At 45.3% G+C, this 18,887-nt stretch overlaps 1 protein-coding gene across 5 annotated transcripts in view; it reads left to right on the plus strand.

The window, feature by feature from the left end:
- The window catches only part of Enox1 (ecto-NOX disulfide-thiol exchanger 1), a 549,637-nt gene that overhangs the window by 448,158 nt on the left and 82,592 nt on the right, over nucleotides 1-18,887 (plus strand). For 4 of the 5 annotated variants that reach the window (XM_021202858.2, XM_029541528.1, XM_029541530.1 and 1 more), the window contains 2 exons: nucleotides 12,395-12,451; nucleotides 17,842-18,026. In XM_021202858.2, coding sequence (XP_021058517.1) covers nucleotides 12,395-12,451; nucleotides 17,842-18,026 — 242 coding nt within the window. The remainder of the gene's footprint in view (nucleotides 1-12,394; nucleotides 12,452-17,841; nucleotides 18,027-18,887) is intronic. The other variant, XM_021202859.2, reaches the window with a different exon arrangement.

Below are 18,887 nucleotides of genomic sequence, written 5' to 3' on the forward strand. Positions count from 1 at the left end.
TCTGCCCACTGTCCTCCCTCTGCCCACTGTCCTCCCTCTGCCCACTGTCCTCCCTCTGCCCACTGTCCTCCCTCTGCTCACTGTCCTCCCTCTGCTCACTGTCCCTACCGTTCTCTGGCACCTGGCCCTCGGCCTTTCTCCAAACAGTATGCTGCATGTGTGCTGACCAGCACATGCATCCTTCCCTCACATCTTCCCCTTCATCTGACCGTAAGGTGCGGGTGACTTTCTTCCACGAGGGAGAGAGCGCTGAAACCGGCTGCTCTGACTCGATTTAAAAGGCACGTGTTAAGATGCATATTCAGTGAGGATGCTTCCCTTAGCCAAGTGTTTAGAACTTTGCAAAACTCAGTGTCTCTGACTGAATAGGTATCTCCCTAATTAACCACAATGGCACGCTGAAGGCATCTGGTGCCCCTGCCCTCCAGAGTAACATGGAAGAACTAAAGCAGTCCTGATATATACTAGGCCCCCCAAACAGGGGACTTAGGAAGCCAAGTGTAGTACTGTCCAAACTGGCCATCACCGTCCACCAATCTTTCATGTGGGTTCAGTGAACACAAATTTCAGAAAAGTAGAATGAAAAAAAAAGATCCTTGCTTAATAGACAGCTCTTAAACCATTCTATGGTTTATAACAAATGCTTTTGGATTCTAAATGAACCTCATTTAAAGTCTTGGTTCTTTATGTAAACTCTGTGTGTGTGTGTGTGTGTATGTGTGTGTTTGTGTAAATATGTGTGTATGCGTGTGTGTATGTATGTGTGCATGTATGTGTACATATGTATGTATGTGTGTGTACATATGTATGTGTATATGTGTGTATGTGTATATGTATGTGTGTGTAAATATGTATGTGTGTATGTTTGTGTGTCCGTGTGTGCATGTGTGTATATATGTGTGTGTCTGTATATTTGTGTGCATGTGTGTATGTATATGTGAATGTGTATGTGTGTGTATGTACATGTGCATGTACGTGTGTGTATGTGTGCATGTACATGTGTGTGTATGTATGTGTGTGCGCATGTGTGTATATGTGTACATGTGTATGTGCGTGTGTGTGTGTCTGCGAGCATGCGTGTGCCACAGTGTAAATGTATATGTCAGGAGATAACCGCCACCTCGTTTGTCTCACCATGCTGTATATTCTAGACTAGCTGCACCCCAGGCTTCCAGGCGCATCTCCTACCCTCACCTCCCAACTTGTCTCAGCATCACTAGGATTACTGATGGGAACAGCCACTTGTAGTACTTTTCCTCCTAAACATTTTTGTTTAATATGGGTTTTTCTGACCCCCAAATCAGGTTTCAGGCTTGTCTGGTAAGCATTTTTACCCACTGAGCATTTTTACCCACAGATACTTTTTTGAACGATGAATTTTTCTCTGGCTTGTCAATCTTCCATAGAACTTTACAATACAATTTTTGTTTTATTATCGTCACTTTTAATTTCACTAAGAAGGTGAACAGTGATCTCCCGCAGCCACATGAAATTAGTGACCCAGTTTTAATTGGAATAGCAGTATTTGTTCTGAATACTTTTATCCATAGCAAGATACTTCATGTTTAAAAATATCCATGTTGAAGTTTTCAGCTCTCCCCTTAATTTCTTTGAGTTCCAAGACTGTCTCTGGATTTCTGATACTGAATCCACACCCCCACACACACACACACATGCTTTCCTTCTGAATGCCCCATAGTGAGGATGCCCCACAGGAAGTCACAAGCCTGAGAAGAGACTCAGTGCAGGCCCCACACCAGCCAGGCACAGGGTGGTTGCTAAATGCCAAGGCAGAGTCTTGCAGCAGACTAAGGATGGTGTTGGTGCAGGCAGCTTGCCTGAGGCTCTCTTTTGAGAAGAAGGCCTAGGCTGGGCCCTCGGTCAGCTGAGCACAGAGGTTTAAAGCCCAACAGAAGAACCAGAGCTGTCTGCTGTGGAAAGTGGAAGGGCTCACTTGGTAAGGACATGCCAGGGCCCGTGCTCCACAAGGCAGGGGCATCATGGAGCAGTGACCTAGAAAGACAAGGACCAGCTGTTTTCCCATATCCTGTCAGCCTGGGACACCTCCCGAGAGAGCAGTGCCACGCGTGTAGGAAGGACCCTAGAACCAAAGATAAGCACCTGCTTCCAGGCCTCATCTTAGCATCCCCCAGGTTCAACAAGGGAATAATAGTTATTATTTTGTTTGTATAAACCGTGAACATTTTACCAACAGACATCAAATAAAGGCTTATTTTAGTTTGATTTTTTTTTTTTTTAAGTTTCCTGATTCTATGTACAGTTACAATTCCCACCCATAATGGACAGGCTTCTTTAAAGATACAAAAACCATATCTCCTTGAAAATTGATTTACCTATTAAATACTTGGAGATAGATGTTATTATCTGGATTCTGTCACTGAGGAGCCTTTTCTAATGGAAGCCTTCTTCCTGCGCAAATGAACCCTATGTATCTGGGTTGTAAATTCCAGATCTTACTGGAAATTTATGCCCTTACTGTTATGTGTCGGTTGGCTCCTGACTTCTTTCATAATGAGCAAACTTTCTATAATGCAGTCCTTCCCTGTGAGTAAAATTGCCCTGTGCTTTTGAGATTGCCTTGAGTCCAGGAGCCCTTGTTAGGTCCTAGCAACCATACCTGTGCTCTGCGTAGAGCAAGGTAGGCTCCCCCAATGGCTCCCCATGTGTCCTTCAGCCTGGTACTCCCACATGTACTTCAAAGCACACTGGGGCTCTGTGTCGCTCTGTGTGGCTCTGGCTTACTGTCCAATGCAGTGAAACCTTTTAAGCCTGGGGAAGGGCTTGAGCTACTGAGCAGGTGCCAGGCAAAAGAAAGGAATGAGGAAAGTTAAATCATTGTCTGAAATGGAGAGCCAAGGATACTCTGTAGAATTCAGACAACAGGGTCTCAGCCTCACCCCCTGCATACAGCCCACAGAACCCCAATGCTTCTCAACTTCCCAGAACACCATCATCTTCATTATGGCTTACTGTGATTTGGGGGTACCTCATAGTGTTAAGCAAGGCTCAGAAGAGAACTGTCACATGAGAGAGACTTCACCCACTTCCTTAGCAGGCTCTGAGGACACTGAGGGAATATTTATGTAATAAGATGCAAAGTTGCTATGGAAAATACTATAGCAACCTAACACCTCCTGGAGCCAGGCAGGGGCTTGTAACAGCAGTCTAAATTTACATCTACTGGAGTGTCATTTTATCAACTCTTAGTATCTCCTTCTGACAGGATGTTAAAATATGTTTTCGGCTCCAGTTTGGGCAAAATTAACAGAGTGTCTTTGGAGTTTAAGGGTAGTCTTCATGACTTCTGGGAAAAGCTATCAGGATAACTCTGGAAGGGGTTAGATGACGGAGGGCTTGGGGAGTCACTGATCTCAGCCGTGACTCTGTGGGCAGTAAGTAAGAAAGCCTGATTGTAAAATGGGAACCCGTTCTTAGCTGTGCCAGCAAGGGTTCGCTCATCTGGGATTTTAGGAGATGCTCAAAGAAGATGCTGTTAGCACATTAGCTCACCACCCTCACCTTGAGAGCATCTAGCAGTTTTTAAACACAAAGCTATTTTTCATGTAAAAAACAAAATATAGTCTCTTAAGGAAGGCAAGTGGCTAAGGATGAAAATACAGTTGTTACAGTGCTATGGGAAAAATTCTAATTTTTTTTTTTGTCTTTCTATGTAGCACAACTGTATATTGTATTTTGTAAATCCCAATAGATTCAATTTTACATTATTTGGGCTTTAGACAGGCCTGCTTATATAACAGTTCTTTTGAAAACCTTCATATATGTTAATGACACAAAAAATACAGAGAGAGTATATGTTCCACATTGGCTCATGAGCTGCTTCTCATGAATCATTGGGAGGTTAGGCTACCATGAGTCTTTGGTCACAGTAAACGCCTGGAGGTTCTTGAGGCCTGATTGCTGGAACAACCCTCCCAAGACCATGGTTCAGATCCATTAAATGTGAATGTGGCTGAGAAGCTGTAGATATGTAGGCCAGTTACTAATGAAAAGTTCATATCCATTGATTTTCTTCTGTGTCTCTCCATCTAAAATCTTAAAAGTGTGGCTTCCAGGCTATCGAAGTGGGACATTGGCCAAAGGAATCAATATGACACCATATTAGAACGTACTGTTACTAACATCTTAGCACTGGGATGTGCTGACGGGCATCAGTGCCCGCATCCCCCTCTGCTTTTAGGTTCCATTGTTCATCTAAGTACAGTTGGTGGTATCAAGTTATTAGACCTGCACCAGACATCATCCTGACCAGGAAGCCACCTACTAATGAAAAAGGAACTTGAAAGAAGTAACTATTTTACCCCCTTTTCAGAGATCCCCCTTGCCATCGCATATTTATCTTGACTTCAAAGCCCTGGCAATTGATGTTTAAAGCAGCCTATAAATTGTTATTACACGAAGTGTTCCATAGCGTTGAGAAGCTTCCCTTGTACACCGCTGAGTAGTTCTAATACTTGGAACAGACACACGGTCAGCAGCTGTGCCGCTGGGTTTTAGGATACAATGTGTCAAACCTCCTGAGAAGTTTTTGAGGCAGAAAACTTTTTTTATTTAAACTCCAAACATTAGCAGAGATATAGAAAGTAGAAAGAAACAGATCTAAGTCAACAGTTGCAAGGCAGAGTGTTAACCACCATGCTTTCCGCAGCACATTGTAAGTCCCACAGGGAGTCCTTCCTGGATCTCCAGCTTCTGTGTCTCGAAACCCTGGATTTCTACCTGGGGCAGCTTGAGTCCGCACAGCTTAAGGCAGTTGTATACATTCCCATTGCCCAGAATTACTTTAAGAATTTCAAATATCTCATTATATTATTATATACACTATACTAGACTATTATTTAATGCTATATCAGATCAGACTTGGGAAAAGAATCATGACAGAGATTTTAAATGGCACAATAGAAAGTTCTCAGAATAGTTGCTAAGCGATTAAAAACACTTACAAAATGGCATATGTGAACAACTCCAAATACGTGCTTATGTATGCGTTATAGTCACAATTTATAGGCTATGAGGAGATCTATAGGGAAATGGGTGAAAATATTTAGTATCTATAAAAGATTACAATTTGGTTTTTCCTTTATAAATGATTTTTGTTCTTTCCTCTTTGTGTACTTCCAAAATGTCTATGAGAGGCATGTGTGTTACCTTATTAATACGATGATGAACATTGACTTTAGCATTATGAATCAAAAAAAAAAAGTTAGCCAGGTATTAGGTTCAGGTCTGGACCCAGCACAAAATGATTTTAAGTCCATTCTAACAAAAATAACTGTTCAGGAAGTGGTCACCATCCCTTGTCTGCTTGAGTGATATTTCCTTGGAGTGTCTGCTATCTGGGTATAGACAGAAAGAAGAAATGATTTGAAGAAATGCTAGGGGTTCTTGAACCACACACACACAGAGTCACCACCAGTGTTCTCTGTCTCCTACGTCTCTGGAGCGATAATGGGAGAAAGAAGGCTACTCTGAGCTCTGATCATGCGCGCACACTCGCTGGCGGACCTGAGCTGCCATCCTCATCCTCTTCAGCTGCCCTTTGATTTCTCATCATAGTCCCCATTTTTACCCTGCCCCCCAGGGCCCGGGAGAGCCCACAAGGCCATCAGTGTATTGATTCAACATCTAATTTCAGGGCTTATTGAAGTGCCTCTCCCTGTCTCCCTGCTCCCAGGGCTTTTCTTTATGAGATATGCCTCTAAATATATCTTAAAAATAAAAGTCTGAGGGAGACCACACGTGACAATATCAATCTTACTGCAGTTCCCACGCTCAGGGCAGGCTGGCTCCGGAGGAGGTCTTGAGAGCAATGTTTCCCCTCTCCCCAATATTCTGAATCTAATAAGGACCAGAAATTGAGTTTTTATGCCCCCAATAATAAGCTGAATTGTTTAATAAATATAAAAAGTCAATAGTGGATCTTGTTGGGTTACTGTAATTATGAGTTGTGAGGTGAGATCTGATCTATTTGGCCTAGTCTTTGGGGGGCAAGACAAGAGCTTTCTTTCTTGTCATAGTGTCTAACCAACCGGTTTCTATCTTATCTTCATACCGGATTCTTCTAGTATGATTTGTGTAATTCGGGAAACCACGCCTTTCCTTGGCCTCAGCTCCTTGCCTCTGTGAATTGTCTTATGCATTGTCACAATACAAAGCAGTGACAGATTTAACAACATTCACTGAATCCTTACAGTGTGCCTGGGACCAGGGCTTTTGTCTGGAAGTGCCAGATTAAAGGGGAAATTACTAAGGTCGTCTTATAAGACTAATTAAGACTCGGTCCCTGAAGTGAAAGTATTGCTCATAAATTCTAGAAAATCTTCACAGGCTGTTGTCGGTCCTCCCTTCCCTAGAAGAGCATCAGGTCCACACAGTTGTGCTTTGCTGTGCATTCACAGTTACTACCAAAATCCAGCCGAGAAACCCTGATGTAAAGAATGGGGGAAGACCAGAAAGTCTGAAAAATGCCTGCTTATCTCAACTCTGTGAACCCCAGAGAAACCTTTGTGTGCATTAGGCTGAAACGGGGCGGGGCCCTCCTGAGAAGGGAGAGCCTCTCACCCTTGTGCCCCCTACAGGGCCCTTTTCTCTCCAGGTGCCCCAGCATTGTCTACAGTGGGCTTATTGGACAGATAGGAAACTACAACTAAGAACTAATTTCTCATCTCTCAGAGGACACATTTTAAATCTTCAGCCAAAGATGATGAAAGCAAAGACTATGATTTTCATATACTTGACAATATTTTTATATTTTTCAGATAAGGATGAGATCTCAGGGACATTTCATGATTTGTCCCAAGTCTGATGTCTGAGAATTGGTATCAGGCTTCCAAGCCCCTCCCCCAACTCTGTCTGTGTTAAGTGCACACATGGAGGCCAGAGACAACCTTGGCGGTTGGTCCACAGGCATCATCCATTTTGGTTTGTTTGCCCCCCCACCCCCGACTTTTGCCCTCCACTGGCATATAACTCACCCAGTATGCCAGGCTGGTTGGCCAGCCAGAGAGATCCAAGGATTCCACCGTCTATGTCTCCCCCAGTGTAGCGGTCACAGGCATGCAGTGAAATGCCTCTCTGTTTGCTTGTTTTAACATAGGTTCTCAGAGATGAAATTCAGGGCCTCATGTTCACAAGGCGAGCCCTTTCTTTACCTCCTGCCCCTCCACCTTCTCCATCTCTGACCCACCAGTGCCTCTCTCCTTCACAGAGTCCATGTCACCTGGACTCCAGTATCAACAGGGATGGCAGTATAGGCGTGACATACAGAGAATGATAGCATTTTTCTCACGTCTACTGCTCCTCAGAAATACGAGGCAGTCCCCCCCCCCAGACTACTTCCCCTCTTCTCTGTGGCATTCTGCTTCCCTGTGTATCAGAGGCTCCATATGTAACTCCCAGGGGTCAAATGAATGAGCTGTCCTTTCAAGTCCTTAAATCCTGAGGAAACAGGGAAAGGGAAAGGACCGAGCTGACAAAGAACTTGAAGGTTGAAATGAGAGGTAGGGTGAAATTACTGCAGGTGAAAAATACATCTATAGTTGATTTTTTTTTTTTTTTGGGGGGGGGGTGAAAGTTGCTAGGTCCTTGCGCTTTTCAAATAGAAATTAACATTTAAATTAGACTCTTTCTTCCTGCCCCTGCCATGTAACACTTAGGCTCCTAAGAAATATTCTAATTGATGCCTGGATCATCAGCCCTGTGTTAACAAAGCCCTTTATAGAAGCTCTCCACAGCACTTTCTCTCCTGTTCAATAAGAAGCAGAGTAACGAGAGAGGGCCTCCTCCAAGGAATTCTTTTAACCTCTCAGAAACAAAATATTTCATGCTAATTCCTGTTTAATTGGAAGGAAGTCATTTTTTTTTCTTATAAAGCATACCATTGACTGGGTTTGAACCCCGTTCCTCTTCTGACCTCTTTACTTTAATCAAGGTCACCTAATAAACTTGCCCAAACAGCTCTATTTCTCAATCTTAAAAAAAGGTAGCACACTTTAAAAGCATTTAGTGTGTGATTAATTGTGCTGAACTGGGGATTCAGCACTCGCAAGAGCCTTTGTGGGGAGAATGAAACATTAGTATCTGAAAAATTATACCTATCAGAAACTCAAAACAAATCACTTTAACGAGCAAAAGACATAATAAAAAAAAAAAAAAAACCCACCTGTCTGGGCAAGGATTTGGAGGCTATCATACTGAATAGGAAAAGGGTTTTAATGCCTGAACTTCTCTCTTCAATGGAAGAAAGGCAGCTAAAGTGGCCATGCAGACAGTTTATAAAACTCCTGGCCAAGGACTCAGAGAAGATGCAGCTGTCCAAGCCAGGTTTCTCGGGAGCTCACACTCCGGCACTGGAAAGCAGTGTTATTAGAAGACTGAACTTAGAAACATCCAGTGTTCTAACAGTCCGCCCCTGACCTTCTGCACAGACTCTGTGCTCTGTGAGCTTGAGGAGGGCCAGACTCACCTGGAGGCTGTTTGGAAGAGAATGTTTGTTGTTCAGGTGAAAGGAAACATGAGAAAGGAACATGCAAGACCAAGAACTGGTGTCCCCAGCTGAGGGCAGACCACCATGAGGCCAGAGCAAGTCAGAATCCTTGGTGCAGCTTAGTGTTGCCTCTGGCATAGCTTGTCCCTTCTCCAGCCATGAGCTTACTCTTAGTTTCCTCTTCTTCCTCCTCCTCCTCTTTTTCTTCTTCTAAATAAGATTATGGGGAAAGATTCAATAAAAGGATTTAAGGCAAGTTGAAAATACCTTGCACTGTAATAGCAGAAATTATTAACAGGAGGTATAAATGAACAACCTAGGCTGGGAGGGAAAGACCAAGACAAGACAAGGTAACAGGATATGAATGAGAGAGAAAGTAATGCCATAGTCAAAGATCAAGATGTGTGATGTGCAGGAAGTGACTGGTCAAAGGCAAGAGAATCAAGGAAGTGGTGTTGGTCTAGTTTGCAAGGTCCTGTGACAAACTGCCCGCATCAGGCACATTCAGAGTCTGCACCAATCTGTGCAGGAAAGGCCACTTGAACTGAGTGGAAAACAGGATGGCTCGGCACAGAAAGACCTAGTACAGGCCAGGGCCACAGTTGTTACCTTTCCTCTGTTCTAGAACAGCCAAGACCGTCCCCTTGTGTTGGTAATCAGAGCGGAGAACAAGTATGTCACGCTTTTATGGGGGGGTCTCCTCTCCTGTGACACTGACCAGGCCAAAGGCCAGGGTTCAGTGGCCCTCAGTTCTAGAAGTTCAACCAGCAGCCAGCCATGGTGGGAAAGATGGCTATTAAGAAAAGTATTGCAAGATAGGGCACAGGGACCAGAAGAATGGAGACTTAGCCATTAGGAGGGACTATCAGAAATCAGGTCCCCTCAACTAATGAACAGCAAGACTGGCAGAACATTTTATAGGTTGCATTAGACATCTGCTTCTAGACCCTATTAACAACCAGGTGACAGTTCTTACAGTGGGAGAGGAGGTGGAGAGGGGAGCAAGATAAGAGGCTGCTCAGAACCAAGTTGGGCTGAGATTGCGTGTGGAGAGAGCAATCCCTTTCTCAAAAGTAGGTGCAGCTGGGCTGGGCGGAGCCAGAGATTGGTTGCTAAAGCAGAGCTCTAGAAGAGGCATAGAGGACTGGTGGGCGGCTATGCTTCTTAAGAAAATGGTATCATCGTGTGTGTGTGTGTGTGTGTGTGTGTGTGTGTGTGTGTGTGTGTGTGTGTGTTAGAGCATGCATCAGGAAAAGGAAAATAATGCCTTTTACTGGGGAAGATCCCTAAAGAAAAGTCAGTCATGATTTGCTATGGGAGGCAGTTGTGGATTGGAGGGGTGGCTGCTTGCATGTTCACAGACTTGGGAAGGTCTATCCCTTCCTCCCCCAGCCTCCCCCATCCCCCAGGCACCCACTCCCAGTCCACTGAGTCCTTATTAAACCCGTTTCTAGGATGCACTGTTGGCCCCTAGGTCACTTCCACTTTCGCTCCAGCTCTCCCTGGAGCAAAGGCCTTTCTTTCCCCTCCACTGGCCACCACCAACTGTGGAGAGACTGCTCAGACTCTCCTTCCTGTGAGCCTCTGAGGTCAGGACAGCTGTGGTAAGAGTCTGTTCCGTTGGCCAGCCCTGCCACAGCCTAGAGTGGCACTTGGCTCTGCTTCTCTTGCCCTGAGGACTCCAAAGTTTGCTCAGACCAGATAGCGCATCCTAAACATTGTGGACCACAGACTTCTCCGGCTCTGGGAAGTCAGCACCCAGAACGTGTCTTTCTTTTGCTTCTGCTCCTCTGAGGGAAAAGTGGGTGGGCCGGGCGAGGTAGCAGAGGATAACAGTGTAATTGGAAATGTAGACCTGAGTCTCAACAGTGTCAGGGGCCCAGCCACACACCACAGGCCTGCCCCTGATGGATGCAGGCCTCTCCATTGGGAAGAGCTAGGATGGGGAACGACACAAGATTTTTTTTTTTTTTTTTCTGAGTCGCCTGCTGCCGCTTGCACCTCTAGACTCACATTTAAGCCATTGTAATATCAGGCTCCGGTTTACCTGCACTCCTCAAATTACCCTTATTCCACCGGCCTCACACAAAGACGGAAATAGACACTGCCTTGTGCGTCTGTTTAGCTCTCCCTAATAATAGCTAATGTGCAGACGATAATACTCACTGCAAACATAAAATGTTATGTCAATGCTAAGTCGTAATAATAATAATCCTGCAAAAATGTAGCATAAGGAATTTCCATGAGCAATTTGAGGAAGATTGGTGCTTCAGTGGGGAGACAAGTGTTACCGAGAAACAGACCCGTTGTACTTTGCCACCTCTGTAAGAGGCTCAGTAGAAAAAGACCGGTTTTTATTGGCAGATATCCCACAATCCCCTGCCCTCTCCCCGGGTCTGTGCCTGGCCACCAAGAGGCATGGGCAGTGAACAGCCTCAGAGCCCAGGCCTTCATCGAAATGATTGTCTCTTGGCCTCATCAGCCACTAACAGTAGACCAGGGGACAAATCTTTGGGAGGTCAGAGCCTCAGGAAGAGAGACCACTTCTTTTCTGACTGGAGAGACATAGACACAAAGGCAGAAGATGGGTGAGTTCCCATGGATACCCAATGTTTATCACCTTCGGGTTCCTTAAGGAGCCCGGATTTAGCTTTGATCTCTGGAGATGACGCAATTAAGGAAGTCACATTAACAATAAGGCTCCGTGAGCTCAGAGCCCAGTGAGCATCCCCAGTGTATCCTAGAGGATGGGGCGCATAAAGCGGGTCCCCATGCAGTTCCTGTCAGGTCTCTGGATTGCAGAGGTATGAGATTAATTTCTGTGTGAAACACCTCCAGATTTTTCCTCAGGGAAAAGCTATGTTTATTTTAGACTAGGCTTCTCCCCTCTGTTTTCATGGCTGAACCTCTGCAGCGGATGGAACTCTTCCCCCAAAAGTGCTGGGATACGCCACTCTCCCTCCACTACAAATAAGCCACTCCTTCTGAGCGCCCATTTCCACTTTTCTCAGACTGCAGTGTGTAGCTGGCGCTTTGTCACCTGTAGGGCCACACTCTGTACTTTTAACCAGCTGTGCCACCTCTGGGTCACTGAAACCTGGTCCCAACACCTCTAAAATAGATGATTGAGAACCATCCCCACTGTACCACAGTCTTTCGAAGGTGAAAGGAGGCGAAGACAGCGTGGAGGACAGGGTTTGGTTTGGGGGTTTGGATTTGGGTGTTTGTTTGTTTGTTTGTTTTTCTTCTGGTATTGTCATGGTGGGGGCATTGGCAGTCCTGAACACAGGGCCTCATGGGTAGAAGGCAAGTGTGCTACCACGGAGCCACAGCCCCAGTCCTGAAACTTGCATTTACCGCTCTTAGTGGGCAGGCAAACAAAATGGTGACTATAGTTCTTGTACAGGCTTCCCCTAAATCCTAGAGAGGTGCTGAGGGTATTGGATAAGGATGAGCTCTCACGGGTGTGAGACAAGAGGCTGGAGACATAGGGAATAAAGCAAGGAATCAAACCAGAGTGGCCAGCCAGGCATGTGACTCCTTCAAAAGGAGCTGCCTAAACAGCCACCCAGGATAGCTCAGGAAATGGGGGACAGGGATGAGTGGTATTTCCATATGTGGTGTTAGCACCAATGTGTCAGCACCACCCGGTGCCCTGGGGTGCCCCGCCTTCAGCCCTGAAACTACAAACCTGGGAGAGGGCCCAGAAACAGGTGTACCAGTCTACAGGGAGATTCTAATAGGAACTAAGATCGGAAGAGCACCAGGTTAGGGTAACGCTGGAGGCCATGTAAGTTTTCCAATTTCCCCGATCTAACACCAAGAACAAAAAGTTGATTTTTGGTCACAGAACAGCCTATTCACTTTCAGAGGCAGACATTGAAGACGGTGCAGGAGACCCGGCGGATCCTGGCTTGCCTTCTGCTGGTAAGAACCAGTCTCACGCACCTCCTAGAACAGTCACCTTGGGAGCAACACTACACTGTGAAAGGAGAAGCATGGGTTTGGGTTCACTGCACAGCATGGTGGTCCCTACCACAGACCAGCCAACGGACACCTTGGTTCCCCCACAAGGAGATGTATACAGACAAGCAGATAGACCTGGGAAAGAATCCCCAGGTCACTGGATCATAGCTTCAGCCCTTTCTTAAGACATCAGGTGGCGAAGTTGTGACAGAGAGGGGAGCCCCAGAGGGCTCTGGGATATTGGAGGATTATCTCCCAGGCCTTCTGCCTACCCCTGCCTCTTTGTATAGAAGGACAATTGCCTACCTGGACAGCAGCCAGTGAAATCCTTAGGAAGGGATTTTCTGTGTTCATGGGAAAGAAATGCAGTTTAGCTACATCCTCCCAGTGTTCAGGAACACAACTGGCAAAGCAGAGAAAGAATGTTAAACACAGCATTCCCCAAAGACACAAAGATGAACAGTCCCGGAGAAGTGCAGATATTGCTAGCAACAATATGTTAAAGCATTTTATTATTTAGTTACATCTTGCCTGAGCATGAAAAAGATATTAACACACTGTCAGCTTACTGGGACATAACCCAAAATAACTTACATTTTTCATATATTGCTAATTATTTTTCTGAGGCTGGCTCAGACTGGTAAGAGAGAGATTTCAAGGCTTTCACCAGATTATTTACTTAAAGAAGTTAAGCATGCCATTATCGGTTCCCATGGAAACCCAGTAAGTAATACAGGCAATGGAGGAGGAGGTCACTCTGACCATAGTTAATATAGAAAATAATAGCTTATAGAGGACCCTGTAAAGGATACAATGAGATGCCACGTAATACCTTTAAACCTTTTTTTTTCCCTCAGCGATGCAACTTAATCTCTGGATCAATTTTCACATACCACTGTCACTTCAGAAGTTCTGCTAGTTCAATGCTAATTTTCCAAATGCAACAGAATTTTGCTTAGCAGGAACTTCCTCATGTTTGTAATTGCTCTTTCGCTTTAGACAACTCCGGTATCCAGAATTCTCTAAAGTCTACAGCAAGTGTGGATACGTTAGTGTGTCAGCCTTGCCCTTCTTGTATTGGCTATGGCCTTGCTCCTTGCCTTGATTTCTCAATAAATAGTAGGTTGGAGAGCTAACTGATAATAGTACAGGCACCACTAGACTCAGTGGTGCTTTAAAAATTGCCAGCAATAGGTTCAGTTGTGTTCCTTACAGTTTGCAAAGGTTGGATTCCTTTTATCATGGAAATCTGGTAGTCCACATGGATGGCACTCCTTAAATATTTCAGATTTATTGGAACACAGCACACACTATGGTGTGGTAGACAGTCATTCATTTTAACCCTTACACTTATTTGAATAGTGGCTTTCTTGCACAGTCTCTTAAGAGTAAATTTCACTGTACAAGTTTGGTGACACATTTATCAAGACTGTTTAATTTAGTACAGTGACCCAGAAAAAAAAATTAAAGCAAAAAAGAAAAATGAGTTGACCTTTCAAGTTTCTGGGTTTCTAACACACCAAAGCCTGGCAGGCATTATTAGGATTTGGTTGTTTGGTTTGGCTTGGCTTGGTTTGGTTTGGTTTGGTTTTTCAGAGTTCTAGACCAAGAAATAGAACACATTATCTTCCAGGCAACCTTCACAGAGGGGTACACTTGGGAACACTGTATGCCACCACATAAGGTTTTCAAACAGGAAACAGGTGGCCTGAAGTTAAGTGGAGTCCAGTCACAGTTTCTCAACCTTTTCCACCACAGGAATGACCAAGTTTGGTGTTTTGTTTTGTTTTGATTTGTGAATGTTAATCCTGCCATTATTTAATCAAGAGTGGAAAAATCAGTTATGTGCCCTAATTATAAAGACAATAATGGGATTGGTTATGGTATGGATTTTGAGGGGTGGGGAGAATCACAGCTGTTTCCTCTCCTTTCCCTTTTTTAATAAACAAAATGGCAGTACACTCCTGACCCAGGGGTGCACACAGCACTGGACTCTGCTTTTCAGGGACAGTAGGCATGGTTTTGCCAAGACCCTCACCTGGACCGTTCCTTAGGCTTTTTTTTTTTTTTTTTTTAATTTTTTTGTTAGATATTTTCTTTATTTACATTTCAAATGCTATCCCGAAAGATCTCTATACCCTCCCCCTGCCCCTGCTCCCCTACCCACCCACTCCCACTTCTTGTCCCCGGCCTTCCCCTGTGCTGGGTCATATAAAGTTTGCAAGACCAAGGGGCCTCTCTTCACAATGATGGCCGATTAGGCCATCTTCTGCTACATATGCAGCTAGAGACACGAGCTCAGGGGGTACTGGTTAGTTCATATTGTTGTTCCACCTAAAGGGTTGCAGCCCCCTTCAGTTCCTTGGGTACTTTCTCTAGCTCCTCCATTGGGGGCCCTGTGTTCCATTCCTTAGGCTTATAAGACAATCTCTAAAATAATGGACGGCTCCTTCCCTGCATGTATTTATGTTCAGATGATTTATTTAAATAATGCTGCCGGTGCATGCTTTATAGCTGCTTGCATCTCGCTACTCGGATTTCAACGTATCTTGCAGACTATGCAATTCATTTGGAAAATGTAATTTTCATCCCCGCATACTAATCGATTTCTTCACAAACACCTGCTATCAGTTATGATAATAAAAATGCCACTCTGAATTGAAAAGGGTGGGGGGCATATGGAGCTTCCTAAGGAAATGACTTAAGTGTCTTTGAATGTCACTAAATGCAGCAACGTACTTGTGTGGTGCCAACACTTTTCCTGTCATTTGCATCATCGGTGATTTTGCCCTGTTAGAACATCCCCCTTGTCAGTGATGCCCCACAGACATCTCATGGAGCAGTGAGCTGACTTCTCAGGAGCTGGTGCTTCAGGGTACCAGCAAGATGTGAGGTTGGGCTGCATGGTGTTAGAAACCAGCAACCCATGCTCCTAGGTGAGCCCTGGGTCCTGTCTGATCTTATCAGTCCATGGAAAGCATCCAGGCGCCTGCTTCTTAGCTTTGCACACCCGTATACGCCGTAGCAGATTTCCCTTGTTTCTTCTCTTCTGCCTCCAGTTCATTCCCCGTACCATCGCCAAGCTAATCTTCCTGAATCACCAATCGCATAAATACCCTTCCATCAACGTCAGATGCCTTCTTCCTCCTCATGATGTTGGGTCTGAACTACCCCAGCCTCACCCACTCTCCTAAGTTCCACCTCCTGCTCACTGCTTCAAGGCAGACACTGGCCTGCGGGGGTTGGGGGGAGGAATCAAGTGTCTCTCACTAACATCTCCCTCTAGTTGTGACTTCTGGGCCTTTGCTTACCTATGGTCTTGCTCCAGACTGAGAGATACTTCCCATGTGTAGGGTTTTCACCTTCCAAAGCATAATTTTAATCTCTCAGTCTATTCTCCTTTCTTACTTCAAAACCCTTCTAGGGTGTAGTCCCCGTGTTAGAACCTTGATACTAAGTTGCGTCAACCAACATTCCTTGAGTACCTACTATATCCAAAGCACCCTTCTCCCCCTCTCCCTTCGGATACATTAGTTTCCTTTTAGGTGTGCCAGTCTTTATTGTATTTCAATAGAACTTGCAAAAAGTGACATATTCTGTGTTTTCTTTTGTGATCCAAGATCCCCAGACAGACTTGGGTATAAGGAAGTGTGCAGTAAATGCTTGTTGACTAATTGATCCCTGATGGCTTGCTGCGGAGGGGGGAGGGGGGGAGGTTGCTGGTTAATTGCATGTTCTGTTTGATTAGTATTTCAATGTGCACTATACATAGATAATCATTTTTTTTTGCAAAGTGGAATACAGTAAAAACACTTAACTGCGAAACCATTATTAACATAGTTTGATGTCTGCTATTTGGCAAGGGAATTGGCTGGGGTCTCAGAATGTCTCAGCGAAGCTGTGTGATCATCAGATGTGCAGTGGAGCCTACAGGTGGCCCGCCGACCTCAGTCTGACCCTAGGTCACGGTAGACAGCAGGCGAAACATGGGCACCACCACGGCTCTGGGCTATACTTTTGCATAGCATCAGTCAAGTCCATGAAGGCATTTCTAGCAATGGCCTTTCAAGTGCTACTTGACTTTTCTCTTCCTTTCAAGAGTGAAGAATGGCTTTTCCATAAGGGGAGAGAGATAGTGGGCCAGGACCTGGAGAGTATGGGGAGACAGTGTTTTTGAACAGTTGTTAAGAACCCACTTCACATAAACAGACATAGCAGTGTCCATTAGAACTAGAGTAACTAGAGGCTGGGTTTGCTGTTCATTTTGTGCTCTGCTTCCCTGGGTCCTGTGGTCCTCATCTCTTGAAATGGGGATCAGTAGAGTCTTATCTAAGCTTGCCGGAGTGACTCAGTGGACTAGTTTATATGAAGAAGCCCCGGATTCAGGGACCTTTCCTGTGGCAGTGCCTAGCAAGGCCTGTTATATTGCAGAGCCCACGCACGGTTTCCTCTCTTCCATCTTTGTCTCAGACCACTCCATCACTCAGTTTTAGTTGTTTCTGGAGCTTTGAGGCACGTAAGACCCTGAGTGAACCGCCTCGACTTCTCAGTGAGAAGGAGATGGGAAACTCTACAAATTAAGTCTGCATCAACATTGAGACTTTCAGGTTTGGGGGAGGAGCAGAGTAACCGCTCAGCCTTGTAGGGACTAAAGGAGAATTTTAATCTGTCGGTGAGGCGGGTGGAGCTGGGTTCCCATTCTGATGTCAGTTAGAGAAAACAATTTGTGTAATTTGTCCCGGCAGTAGAGCAAGAGGAAGCTTTGTGTGTCTCAGTTCGCCCCTCCCCTGGGAGGCTGCTGCATGCACTAAGCCTTCAGTGTGTTCTGCTGCATGCATGCCTCAAACCCATGAAACAGCGTCTTCGCTGCAAGAAGCCTTCCAGGAAACGGAGCAGTCCTAGAGCCTGAGAGAGGACAGTCATGTGGCAGATGTGATGGTTCCCAAGAATTCAGAGTATGCTCCTCACCAAGCATGACAGATCAGCTTGTGTGAAGGCTTCCAGGTTTGGGGGGGGGGGGGAAGGTCAAGAGGTAGGAATTCTGGGGGAATGGAGCCTGTGCCTAGCAGAACCATTCATAACCTAAGACAGGACAAATTGAATAGATTAAAGAGATTCTGGGACTTTCGTTCACAGCATTCATCTAGCATGTGAGAGGCGCCATCCTTACACAATCATCCCCAAGGTGGTCCACACGGACTATTAAATAAAGAACCCTGAGGCTTGGTTATCAGGGTTTAACTTCTGAGTTGGTGTGAATCCGATTTTAGGTGAGACTTCCTTTTCCACCAAAGGACCCCTCAATCTTGGCAGGAAGGTAACTCCCCTAACTCTGTGTGTTTACCCTTCAGCCCTGGCTGCTCAGGCCTACGCCCTCAAAGAGGAGAATGACAGTCTCCGGTGGCAACTGGATGCCTACAGGAATGAGGTGGAGCTGCTGAAGCAAGAAAAAGAACAGCTCTTCCGAACAGAAGAGAACCTCACCAAGGACCAACAGCTACAGTTCCTGCAGCAAACCATGCAAGGCATGCAGCAGGTACTGGGCACAGGCTGCAGAGAGAATGGGGATGTGTGCATCTTGCAGGGTATATAAGACGGCCACTGGTTGAAAAGTGTGATGGAGGAGAACAGAGGACCAGGAAAAGCTATGGGCATAGCAAAGGAAAGCAGTGGGGGCTCTTGCAACATCTAGACTCTGAAGGAAAGTCAGGCTAATAAAATCTGTAGAGAATCACCCTGAGGATAGGAAATGAAGGGCAAGCATTGGGAGGTCTAAAATGTGTTATATGAATAAGTGTGTGACTGTGTGTGTGTGTGTGTGTGTGTGTGTGTGTATCCATTTTATGTGGCCAAATTCTTATTGACTGTAACAACATATTTTACAGTTAGAAATGTTTTACGTTGAAAGCTGGACAAAGCCATGAGCTTGCTTTTGGTTCGTTTCCAAGATCTTCATCAATGCAAACTGTATTCTTTCCATCTCTGGATTATACTTAGGGTATAGTCAGGTTTCAGAATTGATTGATGGCGCCGTCTGTGAATGCTTACCAGGCAAGCCTGAGGACCTGAATTCAGTCCCCAGAACCTCCTTGCAAAAGCTGAATGTACTGCCAGGATTACACTTAGAAACTCAGTCTTGGGGGGGGGGGCACAGACAGGTGCAGCCCTGGGGCTCGCTTCTCACCAGCCTAGCCTAGTTGCCTAGGTCCTGTCTTCAAAAGCATGATGAACAGTGCCTAGAGAACAGTAAGAAAAATAGACCTCTGGCCTCCATGTTCACGAATGCGCATGTGCATATACACCTGCACACAGAAACACACATACATACATTCTCTCTCTCTCTCTCTCTCTCTCTCTCTCTCTCTCCCTCCCTCTCTCTTTCTCTCCCTTTCTCTCT

Source organism: Mus pahari, chromosome 8, assembly GCF_900095145.1.
Source record: "Mus pahari chromosome 8, PAHARI_EIJ_v1.1, whole genome shotgun sequence".
In the NCBI taxonomy this organism is placed as follows: Eukaryota; Metazoa; Chordata; class Mammalia; order Rodentia; family Muridae; genus Mus; species Mus pahari.